Below are 18,545 nucleotides of genomic sequence, written 5' to 3'. Positions count from 1 at the left end.
TTGTGAAGCTTGGTGAAACTATTTTCTATGTCTCATGCTATATCAACATTCATATATTTCACCTAACAATAACAACTTCAAGTCAACGGTTGCCAACACTACTTATAAGAATGTAGGTTCCTCTATTCACTTGAGTTTTAATCCAGAGCCATAGCAAAATTGTAAATGTTAATGCAGAATAAAAAGTAATTAAATTTTAGGTATCAAGAGTTTTAGCTTTTTGCTTAAAGCATAACTTTTTGTATTTTTTGTTTCCTCAATATTTAATCTCTATGCCTCTGGAAACAACAACTGAAGTGAGCAACTTGCATCATTACGAGCATATGCAACTACAGCTTAAGTTACTGGTGGTTGTAGTATCAGAATGTGGATATAACATGCAACTTGTTACTTCTGCAGACAGTATAGAGCTTCACTAAGTTTAGCACAACCAAAGCCAGTTGATACAATAATAGCCCGAAATGAGCTTATGAATTTATTTATTCAAACCCATTACATAGTATAAACTTTTCTGCTTATTATTATGATTTGAGAAACAAAAAGTACATAAGTATAAAATAACACACATTTAATATGTTAATGATACAGCTTTTACAAAGTTCAACTGAAGGGTATCTTAATTTTCACTCGCTATACCTTGTGTGAATAATGTTATTTAGTTATACAAACATAAAGTGCAATAAAAAAGCACATCGGTTGGCAAAAAATTTGGTAATAAAGATCAGGATAAGAAAAACCTGAAAATAATGAGCCCTTCCTCTCCAATAACTGAACGTACAACTGTTAGGTTAGTCGTATCTGCACTTGAGGTAGCGTGTGGTCACTTTATCTTGTTCACTGCAAGTAAAAGAAAAAAAAAAATCAGTCTTTGAAACATCCTACAGTGTTATATTTTGTAAAAGATGGATAACAACCTTCAATATTTATTGATACAGCTGTGTATGAAAATCTTATGAAAGTCAGTCTTTATCAGCTACAGTATGTGTAGGTTCAGAACCAGTATGAAAGAAGACACAACACTCTGAACAAGACTTTTGGAGTACTACTAAAAACTCCAGTACCAGCATGCACTGTATGCCATTCCCCTTGTGGCAATTTTACACGTTTGTACCTCTCTCTCTCTCTTGATTGCATAATTATTAATATCTTGTGAACAATATTTAATCAGACAATTTGCTGAATATTAGGGCTCTCATAGATTTGTCCTTCAATTGTCAGACACTAAGTAAGGAGACTATATGTTATTACTGCATTACTTGATAAAACTCTTGCTAAAGAATAAACAACCAGGAGGCCATGATGCCAATTTTAATATAAGTTAGTCTGAAACATTTGTATGAAATGCACAAAGAAACATTTTCACATTCCACTTGCAGCACAGTACTACTTACATGACATGAACAACAGAACCCCAACCAGACAAAGCATCCCGATCAGCTGCATCAAGCATTGACTGACTGATGCATTCAAATAGCTCATCTGGTCCCATGTCTTCACGCCAAGCTGTTTCACACATGCCTGGAAAACGAAGTGTATAATGTGAGCTACATGTCCACTACATCCAATAATACAATCTACTAATAGTATTTAAGGAAAAATAACAATAACTTTATAGGTGACCTGTACAACATAGTACATGTGGTTTATACCATCAACTTCTAAAAACATGGGTATTCTGTATGATTAACAAAATACTGTGAGAGTTGACTTTCTTGCAGCTGAAAACTTAGGCATCTAATAACATACATATTACACAAACATATAACCTTGTGCTAACAAAATTTAAACTTATAAAGCAAGTATCTGTACTAGGAGCATCATCATCAATTAAAACAGTAGCACCGTGTGAATTACAACAGTACTACGAATCATCATCTGTTACCCTTGCATATTCAGATGTCAATGTTCTTGACAGCCAGGTCTGGAATTTTTTTTTATAAAAAAATTAAAGGCCAATGCTAGTTGCTTTATTTTAACTACCTATGTGCACTGCCTTTTTATTTTAAAGAATAAACATAACTTACCATAAAGAGATTCTGAGCAGGTTCCTGCCACAACAAAATCTTCAGGTTCACATTCGCACCCGATCAGATCAAGGGCACAAATGTAAGGCTCTTTAGTTGCTGGATCCACAGCAGCAATGACAGGCTCAATAAAATATGGACCAAATCTCCTCTCATAGAGCATATTTTGTACCATAGCCATCAAGGTTTTGGGTTTCACACGGCGACCCTCTCTGAAAAAGGACTTGATAATTAATTATAATACCTCACACCAGTTCTGTATTTATAGTAGTACTTGCAAGTTCCCACTACACCACTGACTATACTAAAGCTCAAATGTGTGGTATTTATCAGGCCTGAAAATTGCAAAGTTCACGTGTCATCTATACTGTATAAAGATATTAATAAATAGCCATTCGATTGAGAGATGTAAAGGCATTTGCAAAGTTCATGTGTCACTCTATACTGTATAAAGATATTAATAAAATAGCCATGTCACAATTTTGTACGGATGCCGATGAGCTACTGAACCTACACCATTTATCAAGAGATTACTACTATTATTATCAAGTTTACCAGTTTCTAGTCTCATCTGACAGGCTCCAAGGGACTGGTTTTAGGAATTATATTGATATCTCATCTAGTGAATTATGAGTTTCAAAGAAAATGAAAAGACATATGGGGAAATTATGATGATTCTGAAATAATTTTAAATACATTTGTTTTCTGTACAAAATTTTGTTTAATTGAAATCTGGCTACTCAAATAAAACATGTTTTCACTGTTTATCTTACGTCTCCCCGCATGGAGGTAAGAAAGGAAATGAGGCTTTGGGAGAAGCTGTGTGCACTAAGAATCTTGTCATATGGCTTTCATTATAACTATTGACAATTTTGGTCTGGTCATAATTATTGTAATTGTGAAGAGAAGAAGACCTATAGAGTAAGTATTAGCTAAATCATAGTATGTGCTGTTGCTTTGCCCAAATCCTCATTTCTTATAATTCTGGTCAACAATACTATAGTTCAGACCTATGGAAGAGGTAACCTGCTGCATGTTATGAGAGGAAAGGGCACTCTTCCCTTTAAGCTCTGCAGAAGTGAACAAAATAGTACACACAAAAGAAGGAAGACTGAATGCCACAAATATGAGGAGAAATATTCCTAGACGAGATTAATTAGGCGACAGTAAAGCTTCAGTAACTGGGATGAAAACACAGCATCTAAATAACTTACTTTATTTTTATAAAGCATGTTTAGAACTAAACATTCAGTTTTAAGTTACTTAAAAGTAACTCCTAAGGCAAAACATTCCCCTACCTCATTTTCATCATCTTGATGCGAAACTTGAGTCTCTGCAGCACAGTCTGGGTATCAGTTGCCAATCCTGGCAATCCAATGTACAAATTTGGTCCCACTTCAAACACTTTCTGTTAACAAAAAGACTTCATTAAAAATACAATTTCAAAGAAAAAAAGAAAGAAATAACAATGGTAGGCCAAATACTATGTGCACTTGTGAGGCAAAGATCTGCACCTACTCTCATTATATTATAAAACATTAATTTTAAAGGACAACTACATTAAAAACATGCTTTCTCATTATTTTTGTTGCGTTCATTTCAAAATCTAGTAGGCATCTGATATTAAAGTAAAAGAAATACAATGGTTTTCTGCTGTTGAATATCTCTATGGTTTTCTGCTGTTGAATATCTCTAAAGTAAAGTCAGTTCCTGGGTTACGATGGGATTGACTTTTGATGTTCCGAGCTTACAAAACTCTCAAATATATTCATCAAAAATGATTTTCCAGTTTATGACGCATGTTCTGGGTTTACAAACGGCAAAAATGCCAATCTAACGGAAGAATATGGCTCTAAATTGCAGAATGGTAAAATGTAGTTTTTTTTTTATGAAAATCAATAAAAATGCAGATTACGGAACATCGTTTTCAAGACACCCAAAGGATTAAAAGTAAGGTGTTCTTGCAATTTTCATTATTTTTCGGCTTATGACGTAATGTAAGAACAGAACCCCTGTTGTATACTGGGGACTTTCTGCACTAAATTTCTGAATTTTTCTCTGCATTTATATGGGTCTTATTCAAGTTCATTCCAAATATTTCAGTTTTCGTTGCAAATTTGGCTAATAGCATTGAAAGCATCACAATATTATCTATGTAATGCTCATGTTCCATCAACAGCAAGACCAAAATATCCTCGAGTTCAATGACTTAAACTCACCTCAAAATCTGTGGAAATAGTTTGTCCTTGTATACCGAACCGAAGGTCACATGCTATGGCCGCACAATTCTTTCCCCTCATGGCCACAACACAACCACCATTATAACTCAGAATGCTCTGCAAAGAAATAAAAAATGAAGGCTTGAAAAACATTCCTTGGTTCACTGGTATCTATCATGATACTAGGTAGTATTTGATCAATTATCATAGTAAACTTTATTATTAAGATAGTACCTTTACCTACGTTAAAAGTTAGCATATAGCTCTGTGGCAATTGGCGAGTTGGCATTCAAACAAAACATCGACAGATAGCTAAACTACTACCTAGGTACTTGGCTAACTTTTTCACAGTTTTTCATGATTCAATAAACCTACCCTACCCCCCTACCTATTAGATAAATCTGCATGCTGATCTTGATTTAACATAAAGCAGTGAATTTGGACCCCTAAACTGAAGGATTACTACATCATAGGGGGAAACACCACAGTGGATCCATTGTCATCGCTTGGATCAGCCTTATTCACTCATATTTAATTGGTGAAACAAGATACAATTACATCTTTAAGCATACCATTCAAAAGATTGAAGTTTCGTCACCATACGAACTAAAATAGGCATGTGAGGTCTTTGTAAAATATGTTTTCAAAGCAGTTTTTAAATCCAATATGGCGTCCACCGACTGTGGTGCTGTTTGTAACTGCCAAGGATCCAACATCTTTCCCAGCACTCATTTAGAACAATGTTAGCGTATATATGTAATGTTTATTGATCTTACTCAAGATTGCAGTTGTAATCAGCACAATAAAACAACATTTTGTTGCCTATATTAGTAAAGTATGAAACTTCTTATTCCTGGGGTCATGGTTTGAACTGAAATTCATTTTTACCTTGTAATCAGTGGTTTTATCCTTACTGCCATCACAACTGAAACTCCACAGTGCTTATTTGATTGTAATTATACATGTTTTGGTCTTAATTCACTCCAAATTGCACTTGAACTACGTTACGGTTCCTGGTTCCTAAGCACTCACTCCACAAACAGTTGCTGGCAGCACACGACAAGTACTACAGGGTTTATGAGGTGCAAAGCTTTATTCCCTTAATTGTTTGCTTTACTCATTACTTAGTTTAACTTTACTTTTGCTACTTCAAAATGTTTATTTAATGCATGTCTATTATCCCTTTTTGCAACCAAATTAACTCCCCAAAATTACAGATATTTCTAAAGTAGATAAGAGCAGACGACAGCAAAATGCCACTGTTGCCAACTTAGTGGAACTTCACGCATACGCTGATGCATTTACAAACTGTTTCCATGAATTCTAGTTGTCATTGTAATGCAATAATGATAAAAAAGTTCTAATATGTATATATACTACAAATAGATACGCTAATTTCACTTATTTCCCCGGTTTTGTGTAAGTCTTATACCCAGTTTGGAGGGTAAACACATACTATTGGCAACACCGATAAACAATTGAAGAGAGCGAACAATGCCATAGGTACTGTTCACAGCAAAACTGTTGATATTTGAGTCAGTAATCTATTTACTTTTACAACAACGATATTTTCAAATTAATAATCATGAATATGTAAAAAATTTATACAATTCATGACCTTATACTGCTGTTTAACTAATTATTTAAATACATGATTATCTAGTGCACGATTCTTCTTCTACCAAAAAATCGCAGTTTCCTTGGATCTGACCAGTTGGTGTCATTGTTGATGACTGTTGTAAAGAAAGTGCCCAGCATCTATGGGTACAAGTGGTGTGTGGATTTAGCTCATGGAATGGAAAGTTTACTGACACAAGTGCCTCCGCAAACATCGAGATGGCATCAACCTTCTAAATTGTTGGAGTTATAAGTAAAAATTTTGAAAGTGTCATGGTATGGCTAGACTTTCATTAACCTTTGTTTTAATCTTAAAATATGACCTTAATTTCTAACTTTAGAGAAAATACTTACTTCGAAAGGATAGTATAGAGGTCTCGAGCTGTTGCTCTCACCACCTGATGACTCGTGAATGGTGCCCATCTCCGTATCAAGACGTGTTAAAGTACTTTTTCTAAGGGTGGATCCACATGCGGTGAAAACTGGATCAGCTAGTCCAGTCGGTTGTTTCCCCTATGGTAACTACCTAAGTATAACACTACACCTGATTATTTATTCTGCACTTCATTTATAGCATAGCCTAAGTAAACCCAGTATTTCTACAGAAGCAATCCGCGGTGGCCTAAACTATGGCAACTGACGTTTTCCTACGTTATTTTAATTACTACTGAACAAGAATTTAAAGTAATATTTATTCGGACTACTGTAATTAGGGCTAACCCCCCAGGGGCCAGTACTAAAAACACAGCGTAATACATTGGACGCCCCAATCCCTAGTGGATGTCGTATCCGCGGTTACGTTCCTTGCAATTCGTGCGGAACTATTCTTTAGAAGAACCACCCTGCAAGGAAACATAACCGCGGATATGACATCCACTAGGGATTGGGGCGTCCCAATGTATTTCGCCGTGTTTACCTAGTACTGGACCCTGGAGGTTAATTACAGTCGTCCGAATAAATATTACTTAAAATGCTTGTTCAGTAGATAGGCTAAAACTATACATAGAAAAAATGCAACTGCCATAGTCTGGGCCGCCGCGGATAGGTACCCTAGATCTACTGTAAACCCTAGAAAGCGAATACAGAGTCAAGGGTACCTACGAAGTGCTACTGTAAAAGCCTTTACTCAGCATTCTACCCCTACTACAATCATACTATATTTACTACAATAAGCTACGCCATTTTTCAAAATTTCAAGGCACTAGCATTTCTTCTGGATAAAACCAAGCAACTGAGTGGCTTTGAAACCAACACAATGACTGGAAAAGTCTACCGGTGACAGTCACCCTAACCTAAGCTTAACCTACGACAAAGGCAAGGGTACACAAGGATAAAACTTGCCCTGTCGCTGCATTATTTGAATAACTAACATATAAACTCAAATGTAGGCCAACAACTCTCAAAGTATGGAAACAGGTACGAGAGAACTTACCATTTTGGTTAGATGAAGTGCCTGAAGAGCTTACAAAGTTGCCAGTCACCGAAACGGCGTTTGTGGTATTAGTAGTAGTAGTAGGCGAGAGTTCTGTCAGCAATGGGATTTCCCTCGTGGAGAGTATTGGTTATGTAACGGCACACCAATCTCCCCCCCCCCACTTCTCTATTTTTAAGTAGCTTTTGTTCTTCTATTGCTTATTCGTTTACAAGATGTTCGTTTCCTGTTCTACTTTATATCTCTTCTTCATCATCCTTTTCTCTGATTTTCTTTTTGTATTTATCGCCTTTAGCGGTTGCCTTTCTTTTAGTGCCGTTTGTTTGTTTTTATTTCGATGTCCTATTTTCTCAAGCCAGTAAGTTCTGAACCACTATTTATAAACTACATTCTCTATTTTCTACTCTCTTGTCACCTTTACCTTGAAAATATTCACTAACTACTTTTATAAAATATAATTCACAACAGATATACTTTTCTCCATCTTAACTGCATTTTTTCTTTCCTTTGCAATACACAAAATGTTATAGTTTTTCCTACTTTTTCTATTACTTCTTTTCCATTTTAGTCTTCTTTGACTTTTCAGAATTTATTTCACTTTTTTGTTAAAAGTAATCCTTCTGTCTGTATGGTGTGGAAGGACGTTCATCTATGTAGCTACACGATCTCCAAACGTAATAGCTTTCATTACCGTTGCTTGAGAGAGATCCTTGGGCTATACGTGTGTATGTGTAATGTGTCATTTTCAAAAAGATTAATGGTTTAAACGCCGTTTATGGGCTCTGTTGCACTTCCCATGTAGATCCGACACAGTGTTCGAATTGTGTGTGCTTATTTTTGCCTGCTTCTCCCCTTTGTTGTTTTTATATCATCTATGACCTTGATTGAATAAATGATTTTTCAAAATAAAGCGATTTTATCAAGAATAACCACATTCCCATGGCAGAACCTCATTATACCATTAGTTCGTTAAGTAAACTTCCTTAGACCAAAATTTCCATATCTAAAAGAAAAAAAACTATAGGGAAGAGAGGCAAAGTAAAATATTTATCAATTCTAAAGACTGGACTCATCTAATCTTCCTGTCTTTCATTAAACAGCAGCGTGAATGAAATACGGTTACATTCCTAAATGTCTTCTGTCAGGAGTGTCATTTCAAAATGAGGTAACCTGTGCGCAAACCAATTATAGTGTTGCCAGATCCTCGTACTGCGGTAAATTGATATTTTGTCAGTTTGTTTTTATGTAAATCGGTAAAACTATGTATTTAATAGTATTATTAAAAATCAAGCTAAAAGCTATCGAAGCAAAACATAACATCTACCACGTCACATAAGAATAGAGATGGATGGGCTTAATTTTGCTTTACTTAGCAGTCAGTCTTGAATGTGGCAATACATTTCTTTTGTTTACACCTGTGTTCGACCACCCACAAAGGTGTGCCAATTGCGTAAACAATTTAATTTGAAGACTGCTCGTCACGTAAGTATGAGAACTAAATTTGTAAGATTTGTCGTAAATATCAATATGTTGAAACAGTAGTAAAATATTACATGATATGGCTTTTTATGAGTACATATTCATAACGCCTTTAGGCTATGATGTGAAGGCTGCTCAGAACTGCTGTGAAGGATTGCTCCCTTTCTCTCTCTGTCTGTCTGTCTCTCTCTCTTTCAAATTTCGTAATATTACCGATTTGTTTCATATCGATACAGGTATGATATGATAACCATTACTTTCCTTTTAACCGTGCAAAGAATCCTGGCTGTTCTACTTTAGCAAGGATAGCCATTTAGGGTAAACAATCACGGACGATCCACCATCACGCTGGCCGGGTCTTATTCACTCGATATTTAATTGGTGAAACAAGAATACAATTACAACTCTAAGCATACCATTCAAAAGATTGAAGTTTCGTCAACATAATGTGATATAGTATGAAAGCCCTATACGAACCAAAATAAGCATGTGACGCTCCTCATAAAATATGTTTTCAAGGCAGTTTTGAAATCCAATATAAGGTAGTGGTTATCATCAGGCTGGCCGGTCTAATCACAGACAATCCACCATCTTTCCCAGCATTCCCAGCACTCATTTGAACAATGTTTATTGATCTTACTCAAGATTGCAGTTGTAATCAGCACAATAAAACAACATTTTGTTGCCTATCCTATTAGTGAAAGTATGAAACTTGTTATTCCCAGGGTCATGGTTTGAACTGCATTCATTTTTACCTTGTAATTGGTGGTTTTTTCCTTACTGCCATCACAACTGAAACTCCACAGTGCTTATTTGATTGCAATTATACACATTATTGGTCTTAATCCACTCCAAGTTGCACTTGAGCCACGTTGCTGTTCCTGGTTCCTAAGCGCTCACTCCACAATCACAGTTACAAGCAGCAGATGACGACATTGTTTATGAGATGCAAAGCTTTATTCCCTTATTTGTTTACTTTACTCATTATTTAGTTTAACTTTACTTTCTTACTTCAAAATGATTATTTAATGCATGTCGATTATCCCTTTTTTTGCAACCAAATTACCCCGAAAAATTAAAGATATTCTAAAGAAGATACAATCCAATGTTTCTAACCTTGTCGTACATCTGGCTGCCGAAAACCATTGCGGAGCAGACAACGATTATAGTAGATTATATTTTTTTTTTTGCTAGCACTTTTCATTGATTTAAGTCTATATTATTATTTTGATTTTTTTTAATAACTGTATGCCAGAAATAAATGTAACCTGTAATGTTTGCATGCTAAGAATGGCAAAATCATCGTTGCCACATTAGTGGAGCTTCACACATACGCCGATGCATTATCATAAACTGTTTCCATGAATTCTAGTTGTCATAGTAATGCAATAATGATAAAATTGCTTTAATCATTATGTATATATACTTCCAATATATTGGCTAATTTCACCAATTTCCAAGTTTTGTGTAAGTCTTATACCCAGTTTGGAGGGTGAACACATACCAATTGGCAACAGAGAGAGAGAGAAAAGGGAAGGTGAAGGAAGGAAGAAGGACAGGTGGCAGTGGAGGTGGGGGGAGAGGGTAGGTGGAGCTTTTTACTGCTGTGTTGGTATCCATTTCTGGTTAATGGAGTTTTTGTCTCTTGGTACAAGGACAAGTGTTGCTATTCTTTACGATTAGTGATTCACAATACCCTTATAAATTACGGCACTGGGTGTAATACACTATAGCAAAATCTCGTTCTGATACGAGTGTTCGTTACAGAAATATTGCCAAAACGTGCTTGCACTGTCTCTGAAACCCATAGTAGTTATGCTGCTTAGTTTCAATCAAGTTTTTTGTAATCAAATATTTTTTACAAGCTAGCTATTGTATAAATTTGCATTTTTCTCAATCAAAACATATTCTCCTCAATTCTAACTGTCCTCTTTTAACGACTTTCTGGTCATTGCAAATTCGGCCCCATTAATTTCTTATGGTGCAAAAACAGACAGAGGCCCAGGGATCGAAAGCGATTGCGTCACACTACGGCGGTAATCCGGCAGTAAAACATCTTCATATATCCAAAAAATAAATAATAAAGATATATATGCGCATTACATTTATATGTGCATTACGTTTATAACAATTACATGAATAGCTGATAACAATCTGCATGAATAACGGGTAAACTGTTCTGCAAGAAAGTTGAGTGCAGCAATTCATTTACAATAGGTATGAAAGTCAAGATGTCGTGACGTCATAATACAGGACTTGAAAGAACCTTCTAATTCCGTAAAATAAATACTTAAATTTGAGTCAGGAATCAAGTTACTTTTTCAATAACGAATATTTTCAAATTAATCATCATAAATATGTAAAATATTGATGTTTTACTATTTGCTTAAATAATTATCTAGTGCACGCTTCGTCGTCGTCTTCTACCAAAACAGTAGTTTCCTTAAAAACGTCGTGGCCGGGGACCGTTTTCCGATTGTTGTGATGAAAGTGCCCCAGCGTCTATGGGTACAAGTGGTGTGCGGATTTATCACAGGAAATGGGAAGTTTGTTGACACAAGCGACTCCGCAAACATCGAGATGGCGTCAATCTTCTAAGTTATTTAATCGTAAGTAGAAATTTTGAAAGCGTTTTGGTGAAGTTTGCACTGCGTTGGCCACCCTTTTCATTACCCTCTGTTTAAAGCTTTAAATTTGGCCTTAATTTCTAACTTTGGAGAAAATACTTACTTCGAAAGGAGAGTAGAGGTCTTTAAGCGTGTTTTCTCTCACCAACAACAACTCGCGACTGATGACCATCTCAGGTGTCAAGGACGCGTTATAAGTACTTTTTCGGAGGGTGGCTAGCTGTGACGCATTGATGTGTTGGGCCAGTCCATGCGGTTGTTTACCCTAGCTTATTAAATTGAGTTGGAGTACCAATTACCTACCTACTTAGTTAGTATAGGTAATACAGTACCCATTGTAAAAATGATGACCGGTAATAAAGTCACAATTTTTGTTAGAAAAAAAAAGTCACAGGAAAAAAATTCTTATCATAATTTATGGTGGCCGGTAATACCTAACGTTTCAAGGAAAAATTCACAATAGGTTAAACAACCGCAGACGATCCATCGTCATCACGCTGGCCAGGTCTTATTCACTCGATATTTAATTAGTGAAACAAGAATACAATTACAACTTTAAGCATACCATTCAAAGATTGAAGTTTCTTCAACATAATGTGATACGTATATGAAAGCCCCATACGAACTAAAATAAGCATGTGAACTCTTCGTAAAATACGTTTTCAAGGCAGTTTTGAAATCCAATATGGCGGCAATCGTGTGGCTGGCCGGTCTAACCGCGAACTATCCACCATCTTTCCCAGCCTTCCCAGCACTCATTTGAACAATGTTAGCGTATATATGTAACGTTTATTGATCTTACTCAAGATTGCAGTGGTAATCAGCCCAATAAAAACAACATTTTGTTGCCTATATTAGTAAAGTATGAAACTTCTTATTCCTTGGTCATGGTTTGAACTGAAATTCATTTTTACCTTGTAATCGGTGGTTTTATCCTTACTGCCATCACAACTGAAACTCCACAGTGCTTATTTGATTGTAATTATACACATTTTGGTCTTAATTTACTCCACATTGCACTTGAACCACATTGCTGTTCCTGGTTCCTAAGCACTCATTCCGCAAACACAGTTACGAGCAGCAGACAACTACACTTTATGAGTTGCAAAGCTTTATTCCCTTAATTGTTTACTTTACTCATTATTTAGTTTAACTTTACTTCAAAATGTTTATTTAATTCATGTCTATTATCCCTTTTTTGCAACCAAATTAACCCCGAAAAATTACAAATGTTTCGGATGTATACTTACGAGCAGACGACGTGAGGAAAAATGACTCATCGTTGCCAATCTAGTGGAGCACCACACATACACCGATGCATTTACAAACTGTTTCCATGAATTCTAGTTGTCATAGTAATGCAGTAAATGATAAAATTGCTGTAATATGTATATACATATACTACAAATAGATAAGCTATTTTCCCTCATTTCCCCGGTTTTGTGTGAGTCTTATACCCAGTTTGGAGGGTAAACACATGCCAATTGACAACAATGATAAACAATTGAAGAGCGCAAAACGCCACAAAACGCTGCAAAGAATGCCGTAGTCCCCTTGAATAAGTACGAATAAGTGCTGGTAAGAGGTCTGGGTTACGAGTGTTGTGATGAAAGTGCCCCAGCATCTATGGGTATAAGTGGTGTGCGGATTTAGCACAGGAAATGGGAAGTTTGTTGACACAAGCGACTCCGCAAACATCGAGATGGTGGCAATCTTCTAAACTTTTTTTATCGTAAGTGAAAATTTTGAAAGCATTTTGGGGTTGTGGGCACTGCGTTGGCCACCCTTTTCATTACTCTCTGTTTAAATCTTAAAATATGGCCTTAATTTCTAACTTTGGAGAAAATACTTACTTCGAAAGGAGAGTAGAGGTCTTGAGCTCCTTCTCTCACCACCAACAACTCGTGACTGATGACCACCTCCGGTGTCAGGACGTGTGAAAAGTACTTTTTCGGAGGGTGGCTTAGCCGTGGTAGTCGGTGAGTTGGGCAGTCCACGCGGTTGTTTACCCTAATACCTAAAGTTACAAGGAAAAATTCACAATATACTATATTTCTTGCGGGTCAGTATCTTTATGATAGGGTAAAACACTGAATGGCTGGCGTCTACCATACCACGACCACCTTCCTGAAAAAGTACTTTAACACGTCATGTAACCCAGGATAGACGTTAGTCAAGAGTCAGTGTCCATTGAAGTAATACCTTGAGACCTCTACTTTCCTCTCGAAGTAAGTTTTTTCTCCCAAGTCACAAATTAAGGCCATAATTTCCAATTTTCGGGAAGGTGGTTATGCTATGGTAGAGGCCGGCCATTTGGTATTTTACCCTATTTACAGTCTTTTGCTTGTTTTTATGGTAACCTCCAAACTGTTAGTATTAAACATGCCTTGAAGGTGGATACATACCTGGTTAAAACAAAATCCCCAACGGGCTGGTACTAAACTTGCCGCAAAGGTGGATACATCAAACCCTTCGGGCTCAATGTACCTAAGGTATATAGGAAATATTAATGTGACTTTTTCTTGAGACATTTTTCTTGTGGCTTTTTTTTTTTACCTTTTTACCTGGATTCGTAAAAACCACTTTTACATCATTGAAATGGTCTCTGTGGATATAAAATGGTAACTACCATTTTATATCCAAATTTAACCTAACCCAGGTGTCTGTGCTGCATCCCTCATGACCACCTGTTCAGCTCCCTAAGTCTTTGTAAAAGAAACAATGCCAGTAGTTCTCATAGTGATGCATTTTAATGTTACATTTAACTTACCAGGTACTACTGGTGATAGGAATTATAAGTGAAACAAACAGGAACATTAAGTTGAACATGATACCTTTCACCAATTTTGGTGGAAAGAATGAATCGGTGCTTTTTGGACATCTCTGCACTGTTTCACCCATCTTCACTTCCTTTCTCTCTGGTTCATATTTCAGTAGAACAGCTTCAAAAAGTAATGTTTAGCATCTTCCATGACTTTTATGTTGGTGTAGTAATGTAAGTATAATGGAGATAACATGCTTCCTGGAAAACTGTATTGGCCCATGGTGTGTGACAGCTCAACTGACTTGGGGTACTTCATTCTAATGCCCCTGTGGACATCACCTGTCCATAAATGCCTCCAAAACCTCTCACTTATGAATATTTGATTCATAACTGATATCAAGAATCATGAGATGGCCCAAATGCTGCTTAGCAGTTGACTTGTCCCAGCAAGCACATGGTGAAGCATTTATTGATTGAATATCCTAATATGTACACCCCATTTAAGCTTTGATAAACCTCAGGAAAGGTTGGGGGTGTTCATAGTAATTCTTTAAAGGGTTTTGTTTATTGTTTCATAAACAGACCACAGAATCACATATTTAAACTCGTATTGGCCAAGCATAGGGAGGCCAATAGGGTTTGATCATGAATTGTTGTATTAACACAAAAATTGGACAGGTATGTGGGAGAGTACCAGAATGACGAGATAAGAAGTAAAAGGAATGTTGTGAAAAACATTGGGTATAATTTATAAAATGCTGTCACTGTAGACATTGCCACCTTCGAGGGAAAGGTTTGTACTATCATAGCAAAGCACCATTGACCAAAGCATATAATATTGATGCTGTTTAGCCCTCTTTTGTGACACCAGTAGGATTGGCTGTGGTTCATTTGTTAAATGAGGTAAGGATGGTTAGCCAAGGCTTAGAGAAATTTACAGTTTAGAGGGTTAATATTTCAGAAGCTGAAGCGAAGTTTCATAGGCCTAGGCTAGCATATGCTTTTAATGCCATGAAAAGCATCTGAGTGCAATGCAACCTAAAGGATGACCAAATTAATGTATACAGGCAGTCCCCTGGTTACAACGGGGGTTCCGTTCTTGAGACGTGTTGTAACCCAAAAATCATCAAAAATCCTAAGAAATTCTTACTTTTAATGCTTTGGGTGCATTCAAAACTATGTAAACTGCATTCTTATTGCATTTTTCATCTAAAAAACCTTCAAATATTGATTATTTTGCATTTTTGGTGTCATATTTCTTCTGCCAGATCAGCATCGTAACCCTGGAAATAATTTCTGATGAATATAATTGAAAAGCGCCTTAACCTCGGAACGTTGTAAGCCGAACCTGTTGTAACCTGGGGACTGCCTGTACATACACATGAGAACTTAACTGTAGGGAACAGAGGAAAAGGAATATGGTACTATCCTACTTACAACCAAGTTTGGTTCCGACCCACTGGTTGTAAGTCGGAATGGATGTAAGTTGAACCTAAGAAAGTGGCCAACATACTGGGTAGGGTATACTATCAAACCTTTGCTATATAAGTGCCTACTTAGTACTGTAATGTAATGTACAATCATTATTTCAATCTTTTTACCATAATGTACTTCTACTAATACATTTATGTAATAGTATATATTACGTACAATCAGGCATTGAGTTACAATGGGGTTAGGTTCTTGCATGCATGTCAGAAGTCGATTCTTACGTAAATTGGTTTGCAATTCAGTCTACAGTACAGTTAATACCAAATGATGCTGCAGATAGGGCAGGGTAACTCAAACTGATGCTGCTTGAGTGATGAGAGTTCTCATGAGATGGCGCAGTGCCAAGTAACTCAATGGTCAACTGTCTGAAGTAAAGGTTGTAAGTACGAGTGGTCGTATGTCGAGTAGGTTGTAAGTCGGATAGTACATGTAGGTGAAAATTGGAGTTGCATTGCCAAAAGAATTTAGCAAAGGACCTTGGAAGTACTAACCTCAATGCTCCACAGAATGTAGTAATTGTTATCCATGTGGGAGGAGATTTTTGAGAGAAATATATACTATATAGGATTTTATAGAGTAGTTTGTCATATAAAGATTGTTACTAATTTGGTTTTAATTAAAACTTTGAACCAAACATTTTGTAAGAGATGAAAACAGGCCTTGTTCATTTTTAGTCAGAAACACTTTAAATAGAATAGTATAAGACAGGAAAAGGTAGCAATTTTTCTTTTGTTTTATAAAGATAACTTCTAAATTGTTTATACTACAGCATTAGGTTGAACCTTCTGTAGTTGCTATTTGTGTTCATAATCTAAATTTATTTAGGTATATGTCATAAATAACACTATTCTTCATTGCAATAATTTGTGACTTGTCAAGGAAGACTCAGCTGGAACTATCTTTGGGTATTTTAACTACTTAAAAGAAGAGCTTTTAGCATACCCAAACGGCATGTGAAGCAAAGTGAAGGCTTATTCATTTCCATGATATTTTGTTTAGTTGATGTAAAGTGGGGTTTTATTTCTAAAAGAGTAAGCGATGACTAAGGGTTTGTTTGCAATGTAGCTTGTATCCCAGAAATCATCAGTGTTATTTACTGTTTGATGTAGTATATGAAATACTTTACTGATTGCACAAATAGCTGTTGTATTTTCCCACAGCTAGTCTTTTTTTTTTTTCTTTCGTTTTTTCGAAGATAATGAGGATATCACAGGTGGCTGATGATTTGATCATCAATTATATGAATATAGGTTAAGCAAATAATCTTTTATCCTGTTTAGGCTCCTGTAGGTGGTTTAGGGAGAAAAGTTTGCATTTTATCTTTCATGCATTATCTCAGATTTTATTAGTCGTAATCCATGATAGGTTGTTGATTGAATGCAAGAGCATTTTGGCACAGTTGACAGTTCTAAGCTCGGTTTGGTAATCTACAAATCTAAGATTGTGTGTTTGGTATTTTTTGTTGTCTTGAAAGTTTCTGGTATGTTATTGCTAGAGTAGTGGTATTTCTCATGCTTTAGTTTCAGAGGCTAAGGTTTAAGCTCACATGGCGTAAGAATAATGACGTCCTCACCTTATAACAGGTTGCCATGAAGTTGGGAGACTACCTGGCAGAAACCCAAAACTCTTTCCCTTACTCAAGACTAGAAATCTAGAATTACTTGTTTTAACCTGTGATCTCAAAGTTATGTATCTTGCAAAAGTGGCTTCATCAATACAGGAAACAATCCATTCATTGATATTTTTGTTGCCTTAGGAGCTTTATGTCTTTCTTTTAGTTTCATGAGCTGTTGTGAATTTGATCAATTACAACTTTACCCTTTGGTGCCTTACTTGGTATAACATTACACTCTGTAAGAATTTTATTTGCACTCATTTTTATTACAATTTAACTTTTTGAGATGTTTACTTTCCCTTGTTATAAGTCTTATTCACATGTTTACAATGGTGTAATACAGTGTAGAGAATTGTTTATAAAGTCCTGTACCGTATCATATATAGTAAGTACTACTTCGTATTTATTATAGTAAGTTTTGCAGATTGTGAAAGTGTCCTCTATAAAGACCAAAGTGTCTTATCTCATGCTTGCATCATTGTGGCTCTGTTGTAGTAGACTCAGGCTGAATATAAAGATAGACGCTTGAGTAAATTCACTGATTATCGTAGTTTTAGTTCGTATTTTTATTGTTGCTTCTTAGGTTGTTTATAAAGTTGGTTTTTAACCTTGTCATTAGCAAAAATATTTCCTTCCTGCAGTTGTAGTCGCAGTCTTACCGAGGGTACAGTTGTCAGCGATACGTCCTGCAAGAAGTGGCTGAAGGTATGATTACTGAATTTTTTTTTATGTATGATCTTTTATGAACACAGATTTACAAGCTTTAAGTCATTGATATTGATAATGAGTCAGATTTTATTTTCAGGCTACTTTCACCCTTAGGGAAATTAAAATCTTAGTATATACGATATATATATATATATATATATATATATATATATATATATATATATATATATATATATATATATATATATATATGTGTGTGTGTGTGTGTGTGTGTGTGTGTGTTGAAATATTTTATGAAAGAGTTTGCTAGTCCCCATGAAGTAACAATGGCACAGAGAAACTAATCCATGTCCAAAGGCAGAGGTATATACTTTTGAGAGATTTCATTTCCCTAAGGGTGAAAGTTGCCTGAAAACAAAGTTTCACCATTGTTATTAGGCCTTAAGACATGTGAATCCGTGTAAGATGCTGGCGCCTGGCAGCATATTAATAACCTTTGCTAGATTTCAACATGGTTGTTAACACAAGTAAAATGCTTTTGGACCTCTTCTTTGTATGTATCTCCGTTCATATACTCGTTCTTCTATCTTACTTCCTACTTCCTAACA

General features: G+C 35.9%; 2 protein-coding genes across 5 annotated transcripts in view; one reads left to right on the top strand and one right to left on the bottom strand.

Annotated features, from left to right (window-relative positions):
* Positions 1 to 462: 462 nt before the first annotated feature.
* LOC135223511 (proteasome subunit beta type-3-like) lies at positions 463 to 7,443 on the bottom strand. The gene is made up of 6 exons (XM_064261961.1): positions 7,293 to 7,443; positions 4,244 to 4,360; positions 3,323 to 3,432; positions 2,025 to 2,236; positions 1,392 to 1,518; positions 463 to 837 (listed from the first exon to the last, which is right to left on the bottom strand). Exons 1-6 carry the CDS (start codon positions 7,293 to 7,295, stop codon positions 789 to 791), a joined length of 618 nt encoding a protein of 205 aa, XP_064118031.1. The 5' UTR covers positions 7,296 to 7,443; the 3' UTR covers positions 463 to 788.
* A 1,202-nt stretch (positions 7,444 to 8,645) lies between these two features.
* LOC135223509 (protein dispatched homolog 1-like) overlaps positions 8,646 to 18,545 on the top strand; it is a 119,970-nt gene continuing 110,070 nt past the window's right edge. For 3 of the 4 annotated variants that reach the window (XM_064261957.1, XM_064261959.1, XM_064261954.1), the window contains exons 1-2: positions 8,646 to 8,774; positions 17,910 to 17,973. The gene's annotated coding sequence lies outside the window, so the exon portion shown is untranslated. The remainder of the gene's footprint in view (positions 8,775 to 17,909; positions 17,974 to 18,545) is intronic. The other variant, XM_064261955.1, reaches the window with a different exon arrangement.

Source organism: Macrobrachium nipponense, chromosome 10 (genome assembly GCF_015104395.2).
Source record: "Macrobrachium nipponense isolate FS-2020 chromosome 10, ASM1510439v2, whole genome shotgun sequence".
Lineage (NCBI taxonomy): Eukaryota > Metazoa > Arthropoda > Malacostraca > Decapoda > Palaemonidae > Macrobrachium > Macrobrachium nipponense.
This window is presented reverse-complemented; position numbering and strand designations above follow the sequence as displayed.